Source organism: Conger conger, chromosome 10 (assembly GCF_963514075.1).
Source record: "Conger conger chromosome 10, fConCon1.1, whole genome shotgun sequence".
Classification (NCBI taxonomy): Eukaryota; Metazoa; Chordata; class Actinopteri; order Anguilliformes; family Congridae; genus Conger; species Conger conger.
In genome coordinates, this window is record NC_083769.1 from 25,292,626 (window position 1) to 25,316,722 (window position 24,097).

Below are 24,097 nucleotides of genomic sequence, written 5' to 3' on the forward strand. Positions count from 1 at the left end.
TTTCTGAGAAGTTTGAAGCTATGATAGGAATTACTGCGCTTCTTTTTCTGTTACAGGCTACAGCTGTTAACACAGGTAAAACTTCTAGTTTTTCACTTGATGCAAATGCTCACTTGTCACCTGTAGTGATTTATTCATGATAATTGCAATCTGAAGTAAAGCACTAACTTAGTTGAAAGGAAACCAGGCACTTGACAGTTGTGGATGTTTGTGAGATCCTTGGGTTTGCGCTTATCACGGGTGCACAGCAAGGGCCGAACCATTTCAAGATTTTGTGGCAACTTATGCTCTTAATGATTTAATTTGTTCAATCATACTGCATTTTGGTCATTAGCATAAGCACCAGCTACAGTCAACTGTGTGCAAGTAAACCTAGAAGAATTGATGCTGTTTTGAAGGCAAAGGGTGGTCACACCAAATATTGATTTGATTTGATTTAGATTTTTCCAGAAACAGGGCAGAGGTACAGAGTCCAAAGCTAACACAAAGGAAACAGACTGCATAAACTAGCAACCAGAGAACAAAACAGACAGGATTAAATCGACTAACAAATTAACTAGACAAAAAACAGGTGTGAGAGCTGGGGAATAGAAAATGAGGAACAGGGGAGAGGAATTGACAAATAACATGAAGAAAGTCCAAATATGGAGTGAAGGGCAGAGACATGAAATAAGGAAAGAGAGAGGGGGAAGGACTGTTGTGAAAAGGAAAAATAGAAAAAGGGGCACGGACATGACACTATTAAGTGTTTATAGACACATTTATACAGTTTAAAGCATTTTAATCATCAAAAAATTGGTGTAAGCATATTAGCCATTTAATGTTACTGCTAATCAGTGTATGTTTTTGGCTTGCTGTACTTCCATTAACAGAACTTCAATATCCGCTTCAGAGAAGCTTTTTTTTTTTTTTTTTTTTGTGACTATCTCCTTAAAAATCCGCTGTTGGGCCCTTGAGCAAGGCCAGGGGAGGATTGTCTCCTGCTTAGTCTAATCAACTGTACGTGGCTCTGGATAAGAGCATCTGCTAAATGCCATTAATGTTATGTAATATAATTTGCACACAGATTTCTGAAAATATTGATAAATGAGGCCCAATGAGTGTAGATTGCAATGTAACTGGTAGTGCTAGTAAACCCATGATATGAATGTTCCAATGTCAGCCTTAGGTAACTGGTAGTGCTAGTAAACCCATGATATAAATGTTCCAATGTCAGCCTTAGGTAACTGGTAGTGCTAGTAAACCCATGATATAAATGTTCCAATGTCAGCCTTAGGTAACTGGTAGTGCTAGTAAACCCATGATATAAATGTTCCAATGTCAGCCTTAGGTAACTGGTAGTGCTAGTAAACCCATGATATAAATGTTCCAATGTCAGCCTTAGGTAACTGGTAGTGCTAGTAAACCCATGATATAAATGTTCCAATGTCAGCCTTAGGTAACTGGTAGTGCTAGTAAACCCATGATATAAATGTTCCAATGTCAGCCTTAGGTAAGCCATGATGCAATTTAAATTGGTGTATTTTCCATCTGTGGGTAAGAGGCTGCCATTCCTTTTTCTAGGACAAAAGCATTGGATTTAAAAAAAGTGTTGTATGTCAAATGTTTCAGGTGGCGGAGGAATAAAAAAAAAAAAAAAAGACTGCCTTTTAGATGAGCTACGTCATGCAGTACATGACTGAAAGGCGTGTCGATACATTGTTTTCTTACTCATAAGTAGACCATCTGGTTTATCTACCTGCACAATCTGAAAGTCCCCTTTTGAATGATTTGGAACTACTCAATTTAGGAGGATTTTTTCCATATACAGTTGTCCAACGCAGGAGTGCAAAGCACAGTTAGCCCAGGAGTTTTGACTTGTGTTGGCTTTCTGAGAAGTTTGAAGCTATGAAAGGAATTACTGCGCTTCTTTTTCTGTTACAGGCTACAGCTGTTAACACAGGTAAAACTTCTAGTTTTTCACTTGATGCAAATGCTCACTTGTCACCTGTAGTGATTTATTCATGATAATTGCAATCTGAAGTAAAGCACTAACTTAGTTGAAAGGAAACCAGGCACTTGACAGTTGTGGATGTTTGTGAGATCCTTGGGTTTGCGCTTATCACGGGTGCACAGCAAGGGCCGAACCATTTCAAGATTTTGTGGCAACTTATGCTCTTAATGATTTAATTTGTTCAATCATACTGCATTTTGGTCATTAGCATAAGCACCAGCTACAGTCAAAGACTGCAGCTGTATCCTAAATATTTCACTGTGATCCAGTAAAGGACTGAACCAGTGTAATCTCAGAAAACTTAAATGAAACTAATTGGTTGGAACAATAAACAGAATGCAGAACAGCTCTCCAGGACTCCCCTGACTTATCAACTCCCCTCTTCAGTTTAGTCCACAAGTTTTGGAATGAAATGGGGTCTGGCGCCTGAGAGGTTTGTGAGGTTAAGTAGCATGCATTCCTATAGGAATGGGTTCACTGAGCAAATTGAACAATTGCCCTACTTGCTTTCATGCAAATACCAGCTTTTGTGTTAAAAAACAACGAATAGCCTACTTAGCACTAGTAACTCTATCTACTGTAAAATCAAAACCGGTTAATACAAAGGAGGTATAAAAATAGTCAAAGGTATGAAGTTTGATTTGTAACATCATGCAATTGGCATGCCTCGCCTTCTCCAGCAATGCACATACCTACAGGGCAAGTTGATCTGTTTTAACTGACAACCTGCTTGATATTAAAGTTGTTATCAAGCTTCTTCAAAATTCTAGTAAGCAATTGATCCCCTGGTCGTGCTGTAGTGCAATTCAAAAATTACATTTTTTAAAAAGCAAATACAATATGTCTCTGTGAATGAACAGGGACAGAGGACCAGACATGACTGAAAAGGAAATCTACAAGTTACCCTTTGTGATAACCACTAATATAATCTAGGGTTCTCCCAGATATTATCTAGGGGAACCACTAGAGTAGAAATGGGAAAAATAGAAAACAGGACAGAAAACTCCCCGGCGAAACGGAAACTAAAATAGTACCGAAACCCTGGTACAAGAGTCTATTTTGACTTAATAGGTGAAAGGAAATAATAAAGAAGAACTGATACAGTTACCCGAGTACGGGGCAACACGCCATTAAGTGTCTAATGAATAACCATCCTTGCAGGCTACCTCTACCTGGCTCGGTGTCTAAAACACAATGTGGCATTCAAGCACGTGGCGAGCCATATGGATGTGAATTTTTTGTATTTCTTTTATATTTGGGAGCTTTCCCCTTTTAGAATCCATGCATGGCCAGCGTGACCAACATGTGGGCATCTCTTTAGCCAGTCTGTGGCTGGTGAGACTGATGAGTCAAGCAATCAGGAGGGAGGAAGACAAGGAAAATTGAGGAATGTATGGCGGCATTCTGAAGAGAATGGCCATACGTTTCTAGGCTGATGGAAGAAGTGTAAGGCAGTCTTCGTAGTTATGTGACAGTGTCGGGTTATTTTTGATGAGTGAACCTGCTCATTGCGACGTGTTTGATGTTGGTCTCTGACTTCATACTGGATGAAAGCTTTTCCTTTGTCTTCGTATGTCTCTGGTTGCACTCTTCAGAGAATCTGCCCTGTATGTGTCGAAAACAAGGATGATTTCATCATAATCTCGTGTTAGTGACATCAGTCTGTCATTGAAGCAGCCACTCAGATCCTTGACTGTCACTATATATATGGCTGGTTTTTTGCTCCGCTTCTGCACAAGCAACATGCCATCCACCAGTACTATCTTCCGACTTGGCTGATCAGTAGATTTGGAGTCTGTGAATCCTGTATCCATTGCATGTTGGTGGGTAGCACTTCCAGCTTGAGGTGGCTGATGGTCTTCATAGGGCATGTCTGCTCTTGTCAGCTTCACGAGGAGATGGATTAACTTGGATTTATCATGGCTTGGCAGGATTGTTCCATCAGGAGCGAACAGTGCCCTTGGTGTCAGAGTGAATTGATAGTTTCCGACCTCTTTCCGGTTGATGTCTCGGTTTGACCTGGAAAGTACCAGGTCCTTGGTCTCCTCCAGATCCAAAGTTACAAATTTATATATATTTGGGATTTGAATCTTGGATTTGAAAAAAAGTGATAAGAGTTGCTATTCAGCTGTAATCACTTTATTTATATCCATTTACTTTAGCTCGTATCTGGTCTCTGTCAATAAATGTGTTCCTATTTAATTATTTTGTTCTTGATTCACTTGATATCAGTCTGCATCCTCTCAGTCAGAGGAGTAGGGGCGTCTTCTTTCTTGACTGTCAGGGGGAGGGAGTGCGGGAGGCTGCTAGGTGGGCTCATATGCTCACGGACACACACAACCCCACTAGGGCTACACACTTCCTTAAAGTAACCCTTCAGGTTAGGGCTGTGACGTTGCAAAATCCTGAAGCCCCATCCCTCTATCCCTGTTTAGTGCAGCTTAAATTAGAAACAAGTTGTGGCGGGGGGTCAGGACCCAGAACCTTGACTTTCCAGCCATCTGGAGAAGCCTGCATTCACTACACCTACCATGCGGGTACAGTTCTGCCCGCTACACACAGAACAGAGGGACAATGAGTCTCAAATAGGGTAGACACAGCACAGAAATAACAAAGGCCATGCCCAGAACAGGCCAGATTAGTTTTTAGAATAACAAATACAAGTGGACACAGACACAGGTATCATAGTATTGACTGAACATGTTTGTTTTATAATATTAGCAAGATAAAAATCCTGCATCCTTCAAGCCCACCCGTGAAGTATGCTTTAATAATCTTCTTGTCACATTTCATGCTTGTCATGTCATGTTTTATGTTTAGTTATTGTCTTAGTTAGGTTATTGTCATGTCACATATTATGTTAGTCTAGTCTCGCCAGGTTTATGTTTTATTTCTTGTTACGTTTCATTGTTATGTCATGTTACGTTTCATGTTTAGTTCTTACAATGTATTTATATAGTTATATACTTATATAGTTTATTCATGTCACTGTTTTGCAAACTTGTTATGTCACAATTTATGTTTGTTTCATGTTATGTTATTCTGTTCATTGATTAGCATACACTTCTTTGTGTATTTCATGTATAACACTTTCATTGTTTCAATTTCTCTTGTCTTCTTACTAATCTACTAACTTTAGATCAGGATTGGGTAATACTAATATCCTAACCATGTGTTCAGGTTTACCTTACGTTTCTTGTGCATGTCATTTACTAATTTACTAACGCTAGGGCAGGATAGGTTCATTACTAACGATTACAAATTATCTTGTTAACTTCTCACTCCTCCACACCTGATTTCCATTCACATGCTGCTCTCAAGCTAATTGTCTGCACCTGTCTACACCTGCATATAAGCTCAGTTTCTTGTCATATCTTTGTGAAATTGTTGCCCCCTGTTTGTCAGTGCACTTTTGAGCGGTTTTATCAAGCCATTGTCTACATGTTATGATAAAGCCTGTTTATTGACTTCTGTTTTGTTGACCATTGCCTGCCTGTACCACGACTTTGCCTGCTGTCTTTGTTCTTCTTCCCCTGCGGAGTCTTGAGAGTGTGAGAAAATAAAGCGGCACGCGCCTTTTGTGTTACTTGTTAAAATCTGACCCATGTTTTAACTTGGCGCAAAAGACACAAAAAAAGATTATCATCCAATATTGTTTTTTTACAATTGTATTGGTGGTACTGTCACTAAGTTATAATCCATTCATAACCATACAATCACTTTCTTAATTTTTATGGTTCCCAAACCGTTTGTCTTACAATATTACATTCAATATAGCATCACTTATGTCAAGGCAGTCCACCTTACCGAAACATAGGTACCACCATGAGTATCCATTTGTAATGTGAAAAATGTTCTATAATTTGTCTCAATAATAATTGCTCAATTACCTAGGAGGGCAACAGTGATATATTTTCACTGTCCTGTGCCAGTCCCCAAGAAGCTGAGGATGGAAAGCACCTGAAAATGTTCTAGAATTGGACAGAAATGTTTTGTGGATCTTCTGGCTTCAATGTGAACAAACTCAAAAGGAGGTGTCTGGGCAGTCACAACTATTTTTATATGGTCTATGGTCATAACCAACTTGTGAGCCTCACAAAAGAAACTGGCTTTGAAGATAGCTCTCTCCTAGTACCTATGCCATTCACCAAATCTTTTATTAAAGCAATAAATATAAATGTAGTGTAAAGAGAGGTCAGCCATAGCAATCAAGGTTGAATTAAACTATGACTTGTATGCCCTATTAAATCCCCAAAAAAATCTGAAAATCTGAAAACTTTGATGAATCCCACATTATTTCTGCTCAAGTTTAATAAATAAGGCCCAGTCTCTAAACACACGTGGAACTGTCAGTTCCTGATGATTTAGTGCCTAATTTTATCCAGTCAGAAATTATGGCCACTGTATACATTTACATAATAAATACAATGTTTTATATGTCATATTTCTTTCTACTGTTCCAAACTGTGAAGTTAATATGCCCGCTAAACCCAGTCTGGACTTTTCACATATTTGATCAAGCACTGTTTTTAAAAGTTTCCGAATTAAGTCTCAAGCCTTGAAGCAAGAGATTAATCTTTCACTTTCATTCTTAACATGTATTTTCTTTTGGAGTTTATTTTTTTTATAGTCCTTTATATTATCTGTTCAGGGAAAATAAAATGTATGATTACTTTGTTCACTGACACAGACACGCACACACAGACCGTTGTCTTTGCAAAGTTTGGTAGCAGACGTAAGGATTTAATGCTGCATGTACAGTTGTACAGGGAAGTCCTAAGAATGTAATGCAATACATATTGCTGGTGATGAAACAAATATTCTCCTCCCTTCACAACTCTACTAATGATTGTTCATGTTTCCCCACAGGGTCACACTCTCTCTGGGCATTTGCAACATTTATACACGGACAGACCCAATTCCCAGAATTCAGTATAGTGGTTATGGTGGATGATCTTCAGGTGCTCTACTATGACTGCAACATAAAGAAATGGATCTCTCGAAGCCAACCAAGCTCAACAAATGTTGTTGAAGATTTTATCCTTGAAGGTGCAAACATTGTGATGGAACATGTTTATAATTCCATGAGAAATCCAGCCCATCGTGTAAACCTCCTCTCCAATCACACTGGAGGTGAGCTGAGTGCAACAACCAGATGTTTGACATGTGCAGGTTGCTTGTTTGAATGTGGATGTGGCCTGTACTGCCACATGATACTTCATTAAATTATTATACAGAAGGGCAATGGTTTCTCCACAGCATGGTGGCTGGTCATACTGGTGCATTTCCTGTTTGCTCAATCAGAGGATTGTTCAGAGACTGGATGACCCTCTAATCTGAATTAATTGTGGGAAACGATAAAAGAATCTGGGATTAAAAAAACTACAGCTCAAAAATGATAGATGATACTCATATGCAGGTTGACACATAGAGCGAGTTACAGCATCTGCAGTAAAAAGGACGATAACAGAGCTGAATAAATCCAGTAAATGTAGGGTAAAGGCTGGTTTATACTCCGTCACTCAACTGAAATCGCAGAATGTTCATGAACGTTCTAATGGTGCCCAACATTGCAATGGTCATTGTTTAATTAAAAACATATTTAATTTATGAAGTATAAACTGGTTGCAGCGATGGTTGCCCAACGAAATATAAACCAGTCTTAACAGGTATATTCACAGAAGTTATGTACAGCTAGTAGTAAGACAGAGGGAATTAAGAATCTTTCTTTATGAATATATTTTACTGTATTCTTTAGGTCACACATTCAATTGAGGAGGGCATGAGGAGGGCACTAGACTACTGATATTCTCTTTATATTTTCATGAAATCATATCAAGAAAGTAAGTGGGTTGGTGTTTGAGACTCTTTGCTTCTTTTTTTATCTTATTTTGAAGGAGTTCATGTTCATCAGAGGCTGGGTGGATGTGTGCTGGACAATGACAAAGGCAGCCAGGTCACGATGTGGGAAGCGTATGATGGAACAGCAGCGACACGCTACAACATGCAAAATCGCACCATCAACCCTCTATGGCCACAGCTTATGTGGTCCACAAAGGAAAAAGAATATTGGCCAATGCAATATATACATATTTATCAGCCTATATGTATCCAAACACTGAAGTACTATCTGGAGAAAGAGAAGAACATTGTGTTAAGAAAAGGTAAAGTAACCTTCTACAAACACCTAACTAAAGCACAAGTTATTTATACCCTGATATCCTGTACAGTTTGGAATTGCTGGACTGTTAGATTTCCTGTGGCCATAATAGCAGTGGGGTGCAGAAATTTGGGAAATTCTAAGGCAAGATTGCTTTTTATTTTCATTTTTTACTATTTATACATGATAAAAAAAGGCCCTGTGCAAAAGTTTGGGAACCCTTTTGGATTATTATTTGTTACTAAGGCCCAGACCCAGGTGATTTACTCATTAGGGCTTCAATGTGTCAGGTGAGTATAATTCCAGCGCTGAAATTTTTAAGTAACTCCATGACTTCTGAAGTATCCAACTGCAGTGGCTGTTCTGTTTCAAGTCAACAACTGTAGGTTCCTCTAAACAGGTGTCCAAGGATGTCAGAATGAAGATGATTCATTTCCACCAAGAAGGAGAAGGCAAAAAAAGATTTCAAACTGCCAATTATATACTGTGTTAACACAAACTCTGCACAAAAACAAACACCATTCATGAAAAAAGATTTACAGAAATGGATTGCAGCAAGAAATTGCACAACATGGAATGAGCGCCAGTGTTAACATATGTGCAACCTGTCCATTGTACAAAACTGAAATCAATGTAAACTACGCTGAGTGTTAACATTGCTACAATATGTCTTGGCTGCAATGCTATTGCCTTGCTGATGTATAACAAAGTAATAATCCCCTCTCCCCCATTTCTTTCCACAACCAAATTGGCTAAATAAGAATCTGAAGTAGAAGTTATAAATAAGTGCTTATGGCCTAACGTTTTTCATTGTTGAGAAACAATACTAGTGTACATAAAACTATTTTTTTAGCATGTCTATATCAAAATGTATTTGGTCCTTCAAAAATCCAAGGCACACTTGACCTTGCCACACAGCACATTGTTTCAAAACCACTGCCTGAAAATATGGGGAATATGTAGCTGTAAAAGGGCTGTAATTCCTACACGCACCTGATATGGATTTAAATACCTTCAGAGTTGACAGTGCTTTAATCTCATTAATGTTCATTGTTTATTTTCTAATCCAATGTGCTAGAATACAATGCCAAAACAACCAAAATTGTGTCACTGTCCCAATACATTTACATTAACTTGCCATTTAATACGTTTTAAATTATTTTGTTATCATAGTTGATGTTGTAGGCCCCATCATCTACATGGATAGTATCCTGGATCCAACCTCCCCAGGCCTGCCCTTCATTTTTATTAACTTGCTGACCAGCCTCTTTGCCCTTTTTTCTTTTTTTTTAAATGTAAATGTAAAAATATGTTCTGACTGCCTTTTCTGGATAGCAGTGGCTTTGTACACTCACTGAACCACTGGTCCTTTTGCTCTCATTTTTTGAGATTCTGTACCATGACATGATTGCCTCACACAATTTCTGCAGATTTGTCTTCTGTTCTATCACATCCCATCCACAAGGTGCTCTATTGGATTCAGATCCGGTGACTGAGAAGGCCACTGAAGAACACTGAACTCATTGTCAAGTTCATGAAACCAGTTTGAGACGACTTGCTTTGTGACATAGGGCATTATCATGCTGGAAGTAGCCATTAGAAGATGAGCACATTGTGGCCATGAAGGGATGTACATGGTCAGCAATAAAACTCAAATAGGATGTGGCATTCAAGTGATGATTGATTGGTATTAACAGACCCAAAGTTTGCCAAGAAAACACCATTACACCACCGCCACCAGCCTGGAATGTTGACACTAGGCAGATTGGCTGATTCGATAATCACATGAATAATAAAGTGCTCAGTGAGTGTATGTTGCAGTACTGTGGGTGCTACGTTGTGCAGTAGGTACATTTATGTGACAGTCCCTTTCTAACAAAATGGTGTACATTGCTTCCCTGCATTGCTGTATATGCCCTTTCTCTGGCTAATGGACTGCTGTTTGCCCCTCCAGAGCGCCCCAGAGTCCGGCTGATCCACAAGCCATGCACTGAGACTGGAGAAATGAAGGTGAGCTGTCTGGCCACGGGCTTCTACCCCCGACACATCAACCTGACCATGCTAAGAGATGGCCATCCCATCCCAGATGAGGAGCTGATTCTGGGGGAGGTGTTACCCAATGGAGATGGGACCTACCAGACAAGGAGGACCCTGAGTATCCGTTCAGAGGAACTGAGAGAGAGACATCATTACACCTGCTCTTTCACACATCTTACTCTGGACAACAAGCTGGACATAAACTGGGGTATTTCAGATAATTATAAGCTTTGCAACACATTATTGTAGAATCATTGGGACAGGGTGGTACACTGCATTTTGCACAATTATGCAAAATGCATTATATGTTAAGACTGCTACTTTCCATAAGCATAACCCAGTGGTAGTTTGAAGTAGAACCTCATGGCCTGTGTATAATTCATTTACTGATGATCTCACTGTTGTGCACTGTTTTTCAGTACCAGAGGAAGGCTCAGATGTTGCAGTCATCATTTCTCTGGCTGTAGTGCTGGTTTTGGTTCTTGTCTTTACCATCCCTGTATTTGTCATCTATAAGAGGAAATGCAGAGGTGAGAGACAATATTCATGGGGATGTCTTGAATGGGGAAAGGGTGAAACATTTTTATCTTGATCATTTTGTCTTTTTGTAGTCACTTTGTAGTTTCCCGGACCTCCCTGATAATTGACGCTGCATCATGGCTGCTTGCTAAAGGTAAGTGAAAAAGTATTACACTTATCCTCAGCAGTGTTTACAGTAGAGTATGCTCTTCTGTCCCTTTAGAAGATGTATCACTGATAGTTTTTCCTCAGTTTCAGAGTCAGAGGCTATTATCTGTGTAGGCTATTATCTGTGCATCAACATGGAGGCAACAGCACCTCTTTTTCTATTTCACCTGTCAGGTTCATTATTCTTTGTATATAATGTACATGCTGTTTATATATTTTAATGTATAATAATATAAATGATTATAGGAAGGATGATTATAGAAAAGAGTAGGAAGGAGAGTCAGCTGTCCAGCCAAACGGAGTAACCAGGCAAGAAGGGTCTTCACCAGCGAGGTGACCAAGAACCCAACGGCCACTCTTACAGAGCATCGGAAGTGGAGATGGGAGAACCTGCCAGAAGAATGACCATCTTAGCAGCACTGCAGGCCTTTATAATAGAGTGGCTAGGCACATGACAGCCCACTTGTACTTTGCAAGTGGGCTGTCATAGGTCTGAGAGAATGAGGAAAAATATTCTCTGGTGTGATGAGACAAAAATAGAAATCCTTGGGCAGAACTCCAAGCACTATAACTCCAGGCACTGCTAATCACCTGGATACTAGCATCAAAGGGGTTTCTACAAAGTACTGAATTAAGGCTCTGAATACTTAGATAAATGCGAGATTTCAGTTTTAGATTTTTAATACATTTGCTAAAATTTCTAAAAACATGTTTTCACTTTGTCAGTATTGTTATGTTCCTGAGTTCTGTCTGTTAGTTTATCATTGTTTATTATTGTTTGAGTTTACGGTAGTTCTGGGGTTCAACCTTCCTTCCAAACTTGCATTCCTTACTTCCTGCTTTCTCTCCATTTCATGTTTGTAGATAAATGGTTAAATGGTTGGCATTTATATAGCGCCTTTATCCAAAGCGCTGTACAACTCCGCCTCCCTATTCTATCACTGATTACTTGCTTAGTTTCAGCAAAGTATTCGCACCTTTCTCTCCGTATCTCTACATCTCCTCATTCTATGCAATTGTCTAATCCCTAGTCCAGAGCCATTTGTATTACATGTGTGTCTTTGTGAATCCAGTTCATGTTTTCGTTTCCCCCTCGTTATTGCGCTATTACCGTTTCATGAGTCTCACCTATTTGTTAGACCGCCTTCACTCCATACCCTGCCTAGTTTGTCTCATTCCCCTGTGTATTTCTACCTGTCCTTTTCAGGTACACCTTGCTAGTTCGGCTTGTCCTGTTTTTTTGAGTCCCAAGCCCTTTAATTCCCTCCCCCCAGTTCTGGCCCCCTTGTTCCCTTGTCTTGTGACATTCCATCTTGTTTCCTTGATTTTTGTATCTGGATTTCCTGTTTATGACCCCTGCCTGCTTCCCTGGACTCTTCTTTGGTTTTTGTGGATATCTCTACCTCTGCCTTGTTTGGACTGACCTCCCGGTTTTTGAACTTTGCCTGTTTTGGATTACGTTCTGTCTGCCCCTTCATCTGCCTTCATTAAAGCTGCCATTTTTTCCACACCCCTGTGTCTGCTTCTGGTCCCTCTGTCCCCCCTACTGTGACAATTATGGGTTATTGAGTATCGATTGATGGGATTGTAAATTGTATTTTATCCAATTAAATCTACAACACAAAGTGTGCAAAAAGTGAAGGGGTCTGAATAGCCTCTGTATCTACTGTACACTTTCTGATATTTAGTAAGTCAACGTCAAGTCACATTCATTTATAAAGCACATTTAAAATAACTACTGTGCTGTACAATTTCTAATTACTATATATGCACAAAATAAGAACAGTGAAAAAAACAAACATGCACCATCCTGCAATAATAATACATGAAGATACAACAAAAACAATAACAAAGACAATTCTCATCTGGAATTACAAACAAGGGGAAAGAAACTGAGATTTGAAGGTGTTGGTGCAGTTTGTTCCACAGTCTCAGTGCGGCCACAGCAAAAGCCGTCACCCTTTTGCTTCAGCCGAACAGAGAGGAGAAGTTGGATGGAAGACCACTGACTCACTGTGGTGAGTTGCAAAACTGTCAAAAGATAACATATTCTCTCAATATTTAATTAGATAAGGTTCTTTCAGATTAAGGTTGAAAATATTTACTGGAGTAAACGTGTGAAAGTGAAAGTGTGAAGCTGTTGTGGTGTTTCTTATGGGCTTGTTTTATCCTGACTCTAAATAGTTATATTTGAGTATTGCTACACTCCACTAATCTGTATGTCTCCAAGAGGCAGAGCTGAAGAAGGAGCCTAATTTATTGATTGGAGGACATTGGGATGACCTATAATCAAGCGTGTGTGAACGAATGATTCAGAGATGAGGCTGGCCAAGAAACAGCTGAGCAGCCAATTGTCCAATTACTTTTGTTCCCCTAAAATGTTGGCAATATGAGTAAAAGGGCTGTAATTCCTACACACAACCTGATATGGATTGAAATACCCTCAGACCTGGCTGTTTTAAATGTAAATTGTTTTCTGAATGCCTTTTCTGGATTTCAGTGGTTTTGTATGATGCAGTGCGTGGGCACTTGGCTGTGCAGTTTATACATTTACATGACAGCCCTGTAGTTGGTTATACTGCCAGACAACTACTCTTACCTCCTGAGCCAATGTCGCCCGAGTGACACTTCCCATGACAAGATCCCATTCCCATGTGTCCTGGCTAAATTCCAAACCTGCCTCTTTCGATCTGCCACCTAATCATCCCCTGAATCAATTTTCAAAAACATTGTTCTTCGCCTCTCTGCTTCAGCTGGCGAGTGTTCTGGCCCAAAATGGCAGCCCTTGATGCACAAGCTATACAAAGATATAGAAAACAAGAACTTATTTGCGTCACTTTTGACCCAAGCTGTGCGTCAAAGGGTTAACAAAAATCCAGGGTTAACTAACCTAATAATAAGTCTCCTCCTTCCTTAATATGCCAGTCAGTCAGTCGTGACCTTTGTGCACTTCGCTTATCAGTTTCAGTCTCAAGGAACCAAATAGGGGCAGGTGAGGACACCTGAGTTTAATCGGCTAAAAGTCCTTGTTCAAAGGAACCCGGGACTGAGTTTGGGGCGTTTGCTTTTTGAGACGTTATGGAGGGAATAACAGCACTTTTTATTCTTTCACTGGCTGCAGTTGTTAACACAAGTAAAAGCTTTAGCTATCCATGTACTTGATGTATTTTCTCAGATGGCATAACCTATATAGTAATTGATTCACAATCGTTTACATCTAACCTGAAGCACTAATTTAGTTGAAAGCAAACTTTGCACTTGACAGCAGTAGGCTATGTTTGTTGGGTAAGGCAAACCAGCACTCAGTTAATACAAATGGTTTTAGTGAATTTAAAATTGCCCTACTTTTCATGGGAATATATATGCTTTTGTGTAGAAATGATTAATAGCTAACTGCGCTTAACGTTTACACAAAGAAGCTTCAAAGGTATAAAGTTTGATTCGTAACATGCACTCACGTTTCCTGGCATTGCATGTACATTAGGCTTCAGACCGAGGGAACCAGGTTACAACTTGGCCTACAACCTGCTTAACATTGCAGTGAATGTAAAGTTTCTTAGATTGAAACCGCAGGCAGATCATGCGATTAAACTAAGAATTAGTGCTGTGGCACATGAACACTAGAATTAGAATTGTTCATTGTATCATTGTGCATGCAGCATGTTTTATAGACGTTTGAATAATGCCATGTAGCTAATTGAAAACAATTGCCAAGATTTTGCAATCCCATTACTCCAAATGCATACAGTAAAAATGTACTGTGTCGGTGTCGTGTACACATGGGCTGATGGTCATCAATAATCTAGTTGTTTTTCCTGAAAAGGAGGATACCTATCATGGAGTTTCCTGAAAATAGCTTATAGATTTTTAAATAGTGCAATTGTTATGTTCCTGAGTATGTCTGTTAGTTTATCATTGCTTATTATTGTTATTCTTGTAGTTTATTATTTTTCACATCTTGTCTAGTTTTCCGTTTGAATTCATACAGTACTATTCATTGCATTCGTCATCCCCTGTCATGTCTGTGTCGGTATGTTTTCGAGCCCGAGTCTGCGTGCTTCACTATTCGGGTGGTTTCGGTCGTTTACGGGTTTCAAACTTTCTTCCGTTCTTGCATTCTTTATTTCCAGCTTCTTTCGGTAGTTAATGTTGTATTAACTACCACTATTCTTACTAACGACAACTAATATAATCATTGTACAGGACTAACTATAATTAACACACTTACTGCCTGTCTAACTAATAAACTAATAGTAACTTATTTTGGGTAGTTTTGATTCAATCACGTAACTAACTTACTTACGATATCTCCTATTGTTCATGCTGTTCTGTAGCTCCACCTTCCTATCCTATCCCTGATTACTTGCTTAGTTTCAGCGAAGTGTTCGCACCTGTCTCTCGCTATCACTACGTCTTCTACTCTCTGCAAATGTCCACTCCCTAATCCGGAGCCGTATGTTTTACGTGTTGGTCTATGTGTACCCAGTTCGCATTTTCGTTTCCCCCTTGTTATTGTATTATTGCCCATCATGTTCCTCACCTGTTGTTTCATTGTTTAGCCCTCCTCACTCCCGTGCCCCGCCTAGTATGCTACTTCCCTTCATGTATTTAAACCCCAGTCTTTGATAGCACCCTTGTCAGAACGTTGATCATCTGATTGAAACTTCTGAGACGCCCTTTGCCTGATATTGAGTTTGCCTTTGCCCTTTTGTTTTGTCACGTTTGTGTGTTCTTGGTTTTGGTCTTCGCTTTGTGTTTTTTGACCTCCCGCTTGCCTGATCCCTTGTACCTCTGCATATCTGCCTTATTGTTTTCTCTTTTGCTACTCGATTTGGCATTGTGTTTTGGAATACCTGGCTTGATCATTGGACTGTAATAAAGAACGTTTCTGACTACCCCTGGGTCTGCGCTTGGGTTTCTATTGTCACAGCCCTTGAATTGAATAGTGTATATGTTGGTGTTTGCCATCACATAATTCCAAAGTCATGCTCTAAAATACCCAGTATCAGTCTACCTGGCATGGTGTTTTTCAGAAATCTTTTCTGAAAATCAGTTTGATTTATATCTTTTGGATTTGAAATAGTGCCATGTATTGAACTGCACCTATTTATTTCTTAATTTCAGTGACAGTAGGTGCATCCCCTGACACTGCATTAACAGAATCCTTTTTTTTTTCTTTTTCTTTTCCCCCCATTTGGCTTTTGCAAGTCACTTAATTCCACTGATGACACTGCTAAAAATAATATGCTTATGTTTATCAATATCAAAAAGTAGGATCTCTGTGTAAACATACCATTTAAATTCTTAGATCCCATTTTTATGAATAACTTCTGGACAAATGGGACACCACGCTTAGCCTTATACCACATTTTTGGGGCGTCAATACTAATTCACCATTATCATGAACTCGATCGTTTATGAACAGGTGGGATTATTCTGCGGTGATTTAGGACTCATGAGACTCACCAAAGTACCTACACCATTCACCAAATCTTCTATTAAAGCAATAAATGTAAATCTAAAAAGAGGTCAGCCATAGCCTAACTATGACTAAATGCCATATTTATAGCAAACTTTGTGTTTTATTACTCCAATTAAGCACTAATTACCCAGAATTACCCATTTCAATGTTGAATCCAGTTGCGTTTTATATATGAATAATTGTAATATTCAATTGACTTATTAAAATAATTTTGCAACTTACAAAATATGAATGAATGGAATAATACAAGCACAAAACAAAATTCTGCACACAACCCAAACAGCTGAGAGCAATCGTGAGTTCATTGGAGACATTCAAAAACTGACTGAAAATCTAAAAATTTTGATAAATTTTCTAATGATTTATGAACAAATTAATTCTGCTCATGTTTAAGAAATAAGACCCAGTCTCTAAAAACACGCAGGACTTGAATTCAAAATTGTGGAAATCCAGTAGGAAATTATGGCCAGTTTTCCACTGTTTACATTTCCATAATAAATGCAAAGCAGTTTTACATGTCATATTTATTTCTACTGTACCAAACTGTGAAGTCATTACACCCCAACTGGTTACGAGTTAAACCTAGTCAGAAATTTTCACATATTTGATCCAGTACTGTTTTTGAAAGTTTCTGAATTAAGTCTCCAGCCTTGACATGAGAGATTAATCTTTCACTTTCATTCTTAACATGTATTTACTTTTGTAGTTTCTTTTTTTATAGTCCTTTATATTATCTGTTTCGTGAAAAAAAAAAGATTACTTTGTTCACTGACACAGACCCACACACACAAACAGTTGTCCTTGCAAAGTTTGATTGCAGACGTAAGGATTTAGTGCTGTATGTGCAGTACATGTTTCCAGTTGTATAGGAAAGTCCTAAGAATGTAATGCAATGCATATTACTGTTGATAAAACAAATATTCTCCTCCCTTCACAACTCTACTAATGATTTTTGATATGTTTCCCCAAAGGGTCACACTCTATCTGGGCATTTGCAACATTTATACACGGACAGACCCAATTCCCAGAATTCAGTATAGTGGTTATGCTGGATGATGTTCAGGTGCTCTACTATGACCACGACATGAAGAAACTGATCTCTCGAAGCCAAACAAGCTCAACAAATGTAGTTGAAGATATTATCCTTATAGGTGCAAACATTGTGATAGAAGAGATCTATCGTTTCATGAGCAATTCAGCACACAGTGTAAACCTCCTCTCCAATCACACTGGAGGTGAGCTGAGTGCAACAACCAGATGTTTGACTTGTACAGGTTTCTCCACAGCAAGGTGACAGGTCATACTGGAACATTTCCTGTTTGCTCAGTTAGAGGATTGTTCAGAGCCTAGATGGCCCTCTCATCTGAATTAATTGTGGGAAACAATTTTTAAAAATCTGGAATTAAAAAAACTTGTTTAACAAAAACTACAGCTCAAAAATGATAGATGAAGCCCATATGCAGGTTGACACATTTCATCTGCAATAAAAAGGAAAATAGCAGAGGTGAATAAATCCACTAAATGTAGAGTAAAGGCTGGTTTATACGCCATTGCAGAATGTTTATGAACGTTCTAATGTTGCCCAACATTGCAATGGTCATTGTTTAATTAGGAATATATTTAAGCAGCAACGGTCGCCCAACAAAATATAAACCAGCCTTAACAGGTACATTCACAGAAGTTAGTTACAATCACAGCTATTAGTAAGACAGAGGGAATTAAGAATGTTTCTTTATGAATGAATATTCAAAGTTTTGGCATTGGAAATTTTCAATAGATGTTGCACATACAACAAAGTCTGATATTTTACTGTATTCTTTAGGTCACACATTCAATTGAGGAGGGCACTAGACTACAGATATTCTCATTGCATTTTCATGAAATCATAGGTTGATATTTGAGACTCTTGGCTTATTTGCTTCTTTTTTTCTCTTTGTTTTGAAGGAGTTCATGTTCATCAGGAGCTGGCTGGATGTGTGCTGGACAATGACAAGCCCAGCCCACTCATGGCGTGGGATGCTTATGATGGAACAGAAGTGGCTCATTACGACATGCATAATCACACTGTCAACCCTCTATGGCCACAGTTTATGTGGTCCACACTGCAAGAAAAAACCGTTCAAATGCTATGTATAGATATTTTTCTGCCTATTTGTATCCAAACACTGAAGTACTATCTGGAGAAAGAGAAGAACATTGTGTTTAGAAAAGGTAAAGTAACCTTCCACAAACACTTAACTAAAGCACAAGTTCTTTATACCCTGATATCCTGTACAGTTTGGAATTGCTGGACTGTTTACAGAATGGAAATGGGTTGCACAACATGGTGTTAACATATGTGCAACCTGTCCATTACAAAACTGAAATCAAGGTAAAACTATGCTGAGTGTTAACATTGCTACAATATGTCTTGGCTGCAATGCTATTGCCTGGTGGATGTACAATAAAGGAATAATCCCCCCTCCCCCATTTCTTTCCGCAGCCAAACTGGCTAAATAAGAATCCGAAGAAGAAGTTATAAATAAGTGCTTATGGCCTCAAGTTTTTTATTGTTAAGAAACAATACTAGTGCGCATAAAATTATTTTTTAGCATGTCTATATCAAAATGTATTTGGTCCTTCAAAAATCCAAGGCACACTTGACCTTGCCACACAGCACACTGTTTGAAAACAACTGCCCGAAAATATGGGGAATATGCAGCTATAAAAGGTCTGTAATTCCTACACACACCTGATATGGATTTAAATACCTTCAGAGTTGACAGTGCTTTAATCTCATTAATCTTCATTGTTTCTTTTCCAATCCAATATGCTAGAATACAGTGCCAAAACTGTGTCACTGTCCCAATCCATTCACATTTAACTTGACATTTAACACGTTTTAAATCATTTTGTTATCATGGTTTATGTTGTAGTCCCCATCATCTACGTGGACAGTATCCTGGATCCAATCTGCCCAGGCCTGCCCTTTGTTTTGTTTTAAATGTAAATGTAAAAATATTTTCTGACTGCCTTTACTGAAGAACATTGAACTCATTGTCATGTTCATGAAACCAGTCTGAGATCAGAATCAGAATCAAAATTCACTTTATTCGCCATGTAGTTTTTACGTACAAGGAATTTGCTGTGGTATGTGGGTGCATGCAGACAACATAACAATACAAAAAATAGAAACATAGATATAAAAATGAGGTGGAATGTAATGTAGAATATAAATAAAAAATAAAAAATAAAAAAATATTTACAATACAACATGATGCTGAAGCGGGGTGTGAGAAGTATTATTAAAGTGCAAAATATAAAATATAAAGTCTATGGGGGCGGGATAAGAGTCTGTGACAATGGGGGGTCCCGGGCCTAGTTGACATTAATCACAGGGAGACAGTGTGTTGATGTAACGTGTCTGTAACGGTTGTAACGGTTCTGTGACAGTGGGGGGCCCCCGGGCCTTGTTGATGAGGCCAGCTGCAGATGGGTAGAAACTGTTTCTGTGGCGAGAGGTTTTGGTCCTGATGGACCGCAGCCTCCTGCCAGAGGGAAGTGTTTCTAACAGTCTGTGTCTGGGGTGAGAGGAGTCGGCCACAATCCTTCCGGCACGCCTCAGGGTTCTGGAGGCGTACAGGTCCTGAAGAGATTGCAGATTGTAGCCAATCACCTTCTCTGCAGATCGGATGATACGCTGCAGTCTGCCCTTGTCCTTGGCAGTGGCAGCAGCATACCAGATGGTGATGGAGGAGGTGAGGATGGACTCAATTATGGCGGTGTAGAAGTGCACCATCATTGTCTTTGGCAGGTTGAACTTCTTCAACTGCCGCAGGAAGAACATCCTCTGCTGGGCTTTTTTGGTGAGGGAGTTGATATTCAACTCCCACTTGAGGTCCTGGGAGATGATGGTTCCCAGAAAGCGGCAGGACTCCACTATGTTGACAGGGGAGTCTCTCAAGGTGATGGGGGTGGGTGGGGCTGGGTTCTTTCTGAAGTCTACAACCATCTCCACTGTCTTCACAGCGTTGAGCTCCAAGTTTTTCTGACTGCACCAGGTCACCAGATTGTCAACCTGTAGGCGGACTCATCCCTACCAGAGATGAGTCCAATAAGGGTGGTGTCGTCCGCAAACTTCAGGAGCTTGACAGACTGGTGACTGGAAGTGCAGCTGTTGGTGTACAGAGGGGAAAGAACGCAGCCTTGGGGGGAACCGGTGCTGATGGTCCAGGAGTCTTAGCCATGTTTTCCCAGCTTCACGTGCTGCCTCCTGTCAGACAGGAAGTCTGTGATCCAGCTGCAGGTGGAATCAGGCACGCTCAGCTTGGAGAGCTTGTCCTGTAGCATAGTTGGCATTATTGTGTTGAAGGCAGAGCTGAAATCAACAAACAGGATCCTGGCGTAGGTTCCTGCGGAGTCCAGGTGCTGTAGGATGAAGTGGACAGCCATGTTTACTGCATCATCTACAGACCTGTTGGCTCTGTAGGCAAACCGCAGGGGGTCCAGGAGGGGGTCTGTGATGGATTTGAGGTGGGACAGCATAAGGCGCTCAAAAGACTTCATCACCACAGAGGTCAGGGCGATGGGTCTGTAATCATTCAGTCCTGCGATCCTTGGCTTTTTGGGGACTGGAATGATGGTGGAGGTCTTGAAGCAATCTGGTACATGGCAAGTCTCCAGTGAGGTGTTAAAAATGTCTGTGAACACCGTCTCGCACCTCCTTGCTAAACTTGTACTTGGTCACTTTAAACATGTCCCCACTCCTAAATGCCTCTTCTTTCTCTGACCTTAACTGTCTGAGTTTTTCTGTGAACCAAGGTTTGTCGTTGTTGTAACCCACCCTGGTGCGTGATGGTACACAGCTGTCTTCACAGAAGCTGATGTAGGAAGTCACCACCTCTGTATACTCATCCAGATTGTTGGTAGCAGTCCTGAAAACATCCCAGTCAGTGCAGTCCAAACATGCCTGAAGATGACTTGCATTGTGACATGGGGCATTATAATGCTGGAAGTAGCCATGATAAGATGAGTACATTGTGGCCATGAAGGGATGCACATGGTCAGCAACAATACTCAAATAGTATGTGGCATTCAACTGATGATTGATAGGTATTAACAGGCCACGTTTGCTAAGAAAACATTCTCCACACCATTACACCACCACCACCAGCCTGGACTGTTGACACAAGGCGGGTTGGATCCATGGATTCATGTTGTTGGTGCCAGATTCTGACCCTACCATCTGTATGCCTCAGCAGAAATCAAGATTCATCATACCAGGCTATGTTTTCCAGTCTTCAACTGTCCAGTTTTGGTGAGCCAAAACTGCAGCCTCAGTTATTTGTTCTTTGCTGACAGAAGTGGAATCCGACGGCCTCAAGATTCGATGTGTTGTGCATTCTGAGATGCTTTTCTGCTCAGCACAATTGTACAGAGTGGTTAGCTGAGTTTCCGTAGCCTTTCTGTCAGCTCAAACCATTTTGACCATTCTCATCCTCTCTCATGAACAAGGGGTTTCTGTCCACAGAACTGCTGCTCACTTTTCATGTTCATGAATAAGTAGGCATATAGGTGTTCCTACTAAAGTTCTCAGTGAGTGTATGTTGCAGTGCTGTGGGTGCTACACTGGGCAGTAGTTACATTTATGTCACAGTCCTCTTCTTACAAAATGGTGTACATTTTTATCCCGTGGGAGGAACCTGTGCTTCCCTGCATTGCTGTATAACTGCCCTTTCTCTGGCTAATGCACTGATGTTTGCCCCTTCAGAGCGCCCCAGAGTCAGGCTGATCCACAAGCCATGCACTGAGACTGGAGAAATGAAGGTGAGCTGTCTGGCCATGGGCTTCTACCCCCGACACATCAACCTGACCATGCTGAGAGACGGGCATCCCATCCCAGATGAGGAGCTGATTCTGGGGGAGGTGTTACCCAATGGAGACGGGACATACCAGACAAGGAGGACCCTGAGTATCCATTCAGAGGAACTGAGAGAGAGACATAATTACACCTGCTCTTTCACACATCTTACTCTGGACAACAAGCTGGACATAAACTGGGGTATTTCAGATAATTATAAGCCTTGCAACACATTATTGTGGAATCATTGGGACAGGGTGGAACACTGCATTTTGCACAATTATGCATTTGTTAAGATTGCTACTTTCCATAAGCATAAACCTGTGTTAGTTTGAAGTAGAACCTCATGGCCTGTGTATAATTAATTTACTGATGATCTCACTGTTGTGCACTGTACCAGAGGAAGGCTCAGATGTTGCAGTCATCAGTTCTCTGGTTGTAGTGCTGGTTTTGGTTCTTGTCTTTACCATCCCTGTATTTGTCATCTATAAGAGGAGACGCAAAGGTGAGAGGCAATATTCATGGGGATGTCTTGAATGGAGAAAGGGTGAAACATTTTCTTATCTTGATCATTTTGTAGTTTTGCAGTCACTTTGTAGTTTCCTCGCCCTCCTTTCTGAGAGTTGACCCTGCATCATGACTGCTTGCTAAAGGTAAGTGCATAAATATTGCATTTACCTTTAGCAGTGTCTACATTATGGTCTTCTGTCCCTTTAGAAGATGTATCACTGATAGTTTGTCCTCTCAGTTTCAGAGTCAGAAGACACAGCTTCCTGTTCCTGTTTGTTCACACCACTGCCATCAAGTGCACAAGTGTACTATTATCTGCTTGACAACATAATAGGTTGCAGCACCTCTTATTCTATTTACACCTGTCAAGTTATTCTGCATATACAATTTACAGTGCCTCTTTAGAAGATATGTCACAGATAGTTTGTCTTCTTCATTTCAGAGTCAGAAGACAAAGCTTCAAGCCTCCATTTGCTCCCAACAAGTGCAGGCTATTATGTGTGCGTCAACATATAGGCTGCAGCACCTCTTATTCTATTTATACCTGTCAAGTTAATTATTCTGCAATTTACAGTTATGTATATTTTAATATTGAATAATGTCATTGATTAGAAGGACATGAGAGACAGAGACAGAGGGTGTTTCTCAGTACCAAGAACGTGATGTAAGGACTCGGGTCCTTGTGAAGTAGCTCCTTTCGGGAGACCGCACTTCAAGAACACAAGGGCAGAGAATGCAGTTGTATGTATTAGAGATGCAATATTTATTGCGTATTAAGTAATCTTTATTTAGATGATTCTGCTTTTATAAATATATTTAGATAGATAGATAGATAGATAGATAGATAGATAGATAGATAGATAGATAGATACTTTCTTCATCCTGAGGGAAATTTTAGAATTTTATGTACATGGATGTTAGTAAGTAATGTAACATTTTTTTCTTTGGCCAAGTTTGTGGGAAAAAGAGATCTGGCGAGTGTTTGAAAAGCTTCACAGGTCAATGGTACTCATCCCTGACCTGTCTTGGGGATGAAAGCTGAACAGGATCGGACTGAGAGATAGAACTCAGATCGGATCTCAATACAGGCACACAGAAACCGATTGTAAATAATCTTGAGCTTCCAGTCTTTTTTAATTTGTATTATTTTTCATAATTGTACAACTAATAAATGATTAGGCAACCAAAGTATTTTCCTTTATTTATTTGCATCTGTGTGGAGTTTGCATGTTCTCCCCGTGTCTGCGTGGGTTTCCTCCGGGTACTCCGGTTTCCTCCCACAGTCCAAAGACATGCAGGTGAGGCTGATTGGAGAGTCCAAATTGCCCATAGGTATGAGTGTGTGAGTGAATGGTGTGTGTGCCCTGCGACCTGTCCAGGGTGTATTCC

The 24,097-nt window shown here is 40.0% G+C and overlaps 2 protein-coding genes across 3 annotated transcripts; both read left to right on the forward strand.

Moving 5' to 3' along the window:
• Positions 1–12,424, forward strand: LOC133139216 (class I histocompatibility antigen, F10 alpha chain-like). Of its 2 annotated transcripts, none has more exons than XM_061258613.1 (7): positions 1–75; positions 6,863–7,126; positions 7,891–8,157; positions 10,108–10,398; positions 10,610–10,720; positions 10,802–10,863; positions 11,124–12,424. In XM_061258613.1, the coding sequence occupies exons 1-6, from the start codon at positions 21–23 to the stop codon at positions 10,810–10,812; spliced, it is 999 nt and encodes a 332-aa protein (XP_061114597.1). In that variant the 5' UTR covers positions 1–20; the 3' UTR covers positions 10,813–10,863; positions 11,124–12,424. The 2 variants fall into 2 exon arrangements, with proteins under 2 accessions (XP_061114597.1, XP_061114596.1); XM_061258612.1 differs by lacking the exon at positions 1–75 and adding an exon at positions 1,766–1,942.
• On the forward strand, positions 11,329–23,471 carry LOC133139507 (major histocompatibility complex class I-related gene protein-like). Its single transcript, XM_061259083.1, has 8 exons — positions 11,329–11,353; positions 17,331–17,510; positions 18,304–18,570; positions 22,109–22,399; positions 22,599–22,703; positions 22,787–22,851; positions 22,947–23,042; positions 23,151–23,471. Exons 1-6 carry the CDS (start codon positions 11,329–11,331, stop codon positions 22,795–22,797), a joined length of 879 nt encoding a protein of 292 aa, XP_061115067.1. The 3' UTR covers positions 22,798–22,851; positions 22,947–23,042; positions 23,151–23,471.
• Positions 23,472–24,097: the final 626 nt, after the last annotated feature.

Coding starts and splice junctions, on each gene's coding strand:
- LOC133139216 (XM_061258613.1), top strand. CDS start 21: ATGATAGGAATTACTGCGCTTCTTTTTCTGTTACAGGCTACAGCTGTT. Junction 7,127..7,890: donor CCTCTCCAATCACACTGGAG/GTGAGCTGAGTG, acceptor CTTATTTTGAAG/GAGTTCATGTTCATCAGAGG. Junction 8,158..10,107: donor GAACATTGTGTTAAGAAAAG/GTAAAGTAACCT, acceptor TTGCCCCTCCAG/AGCGCCCCAGAGTCCGGCTG.
- LOC133139507 (XM_061259083.1), top strand. CDS start 11,329: ATGACAGCCCACTTGTACTTTGCAA. Junction 11,354..17,330: donor AGCCCACTTGTACTTTGCAA/GTGGGCTGTCAT, acceptor GTTTCCCCAAAG/GGTCACACTCTATCTGGGCA. Junction 18,571..22,108: donor GAACATTGTGTTTAGAAAAG/GTAAAGTAACCT, acceptor TTGCCCCTTCAG/AGCGCCCCAGAGTCAGGCTG.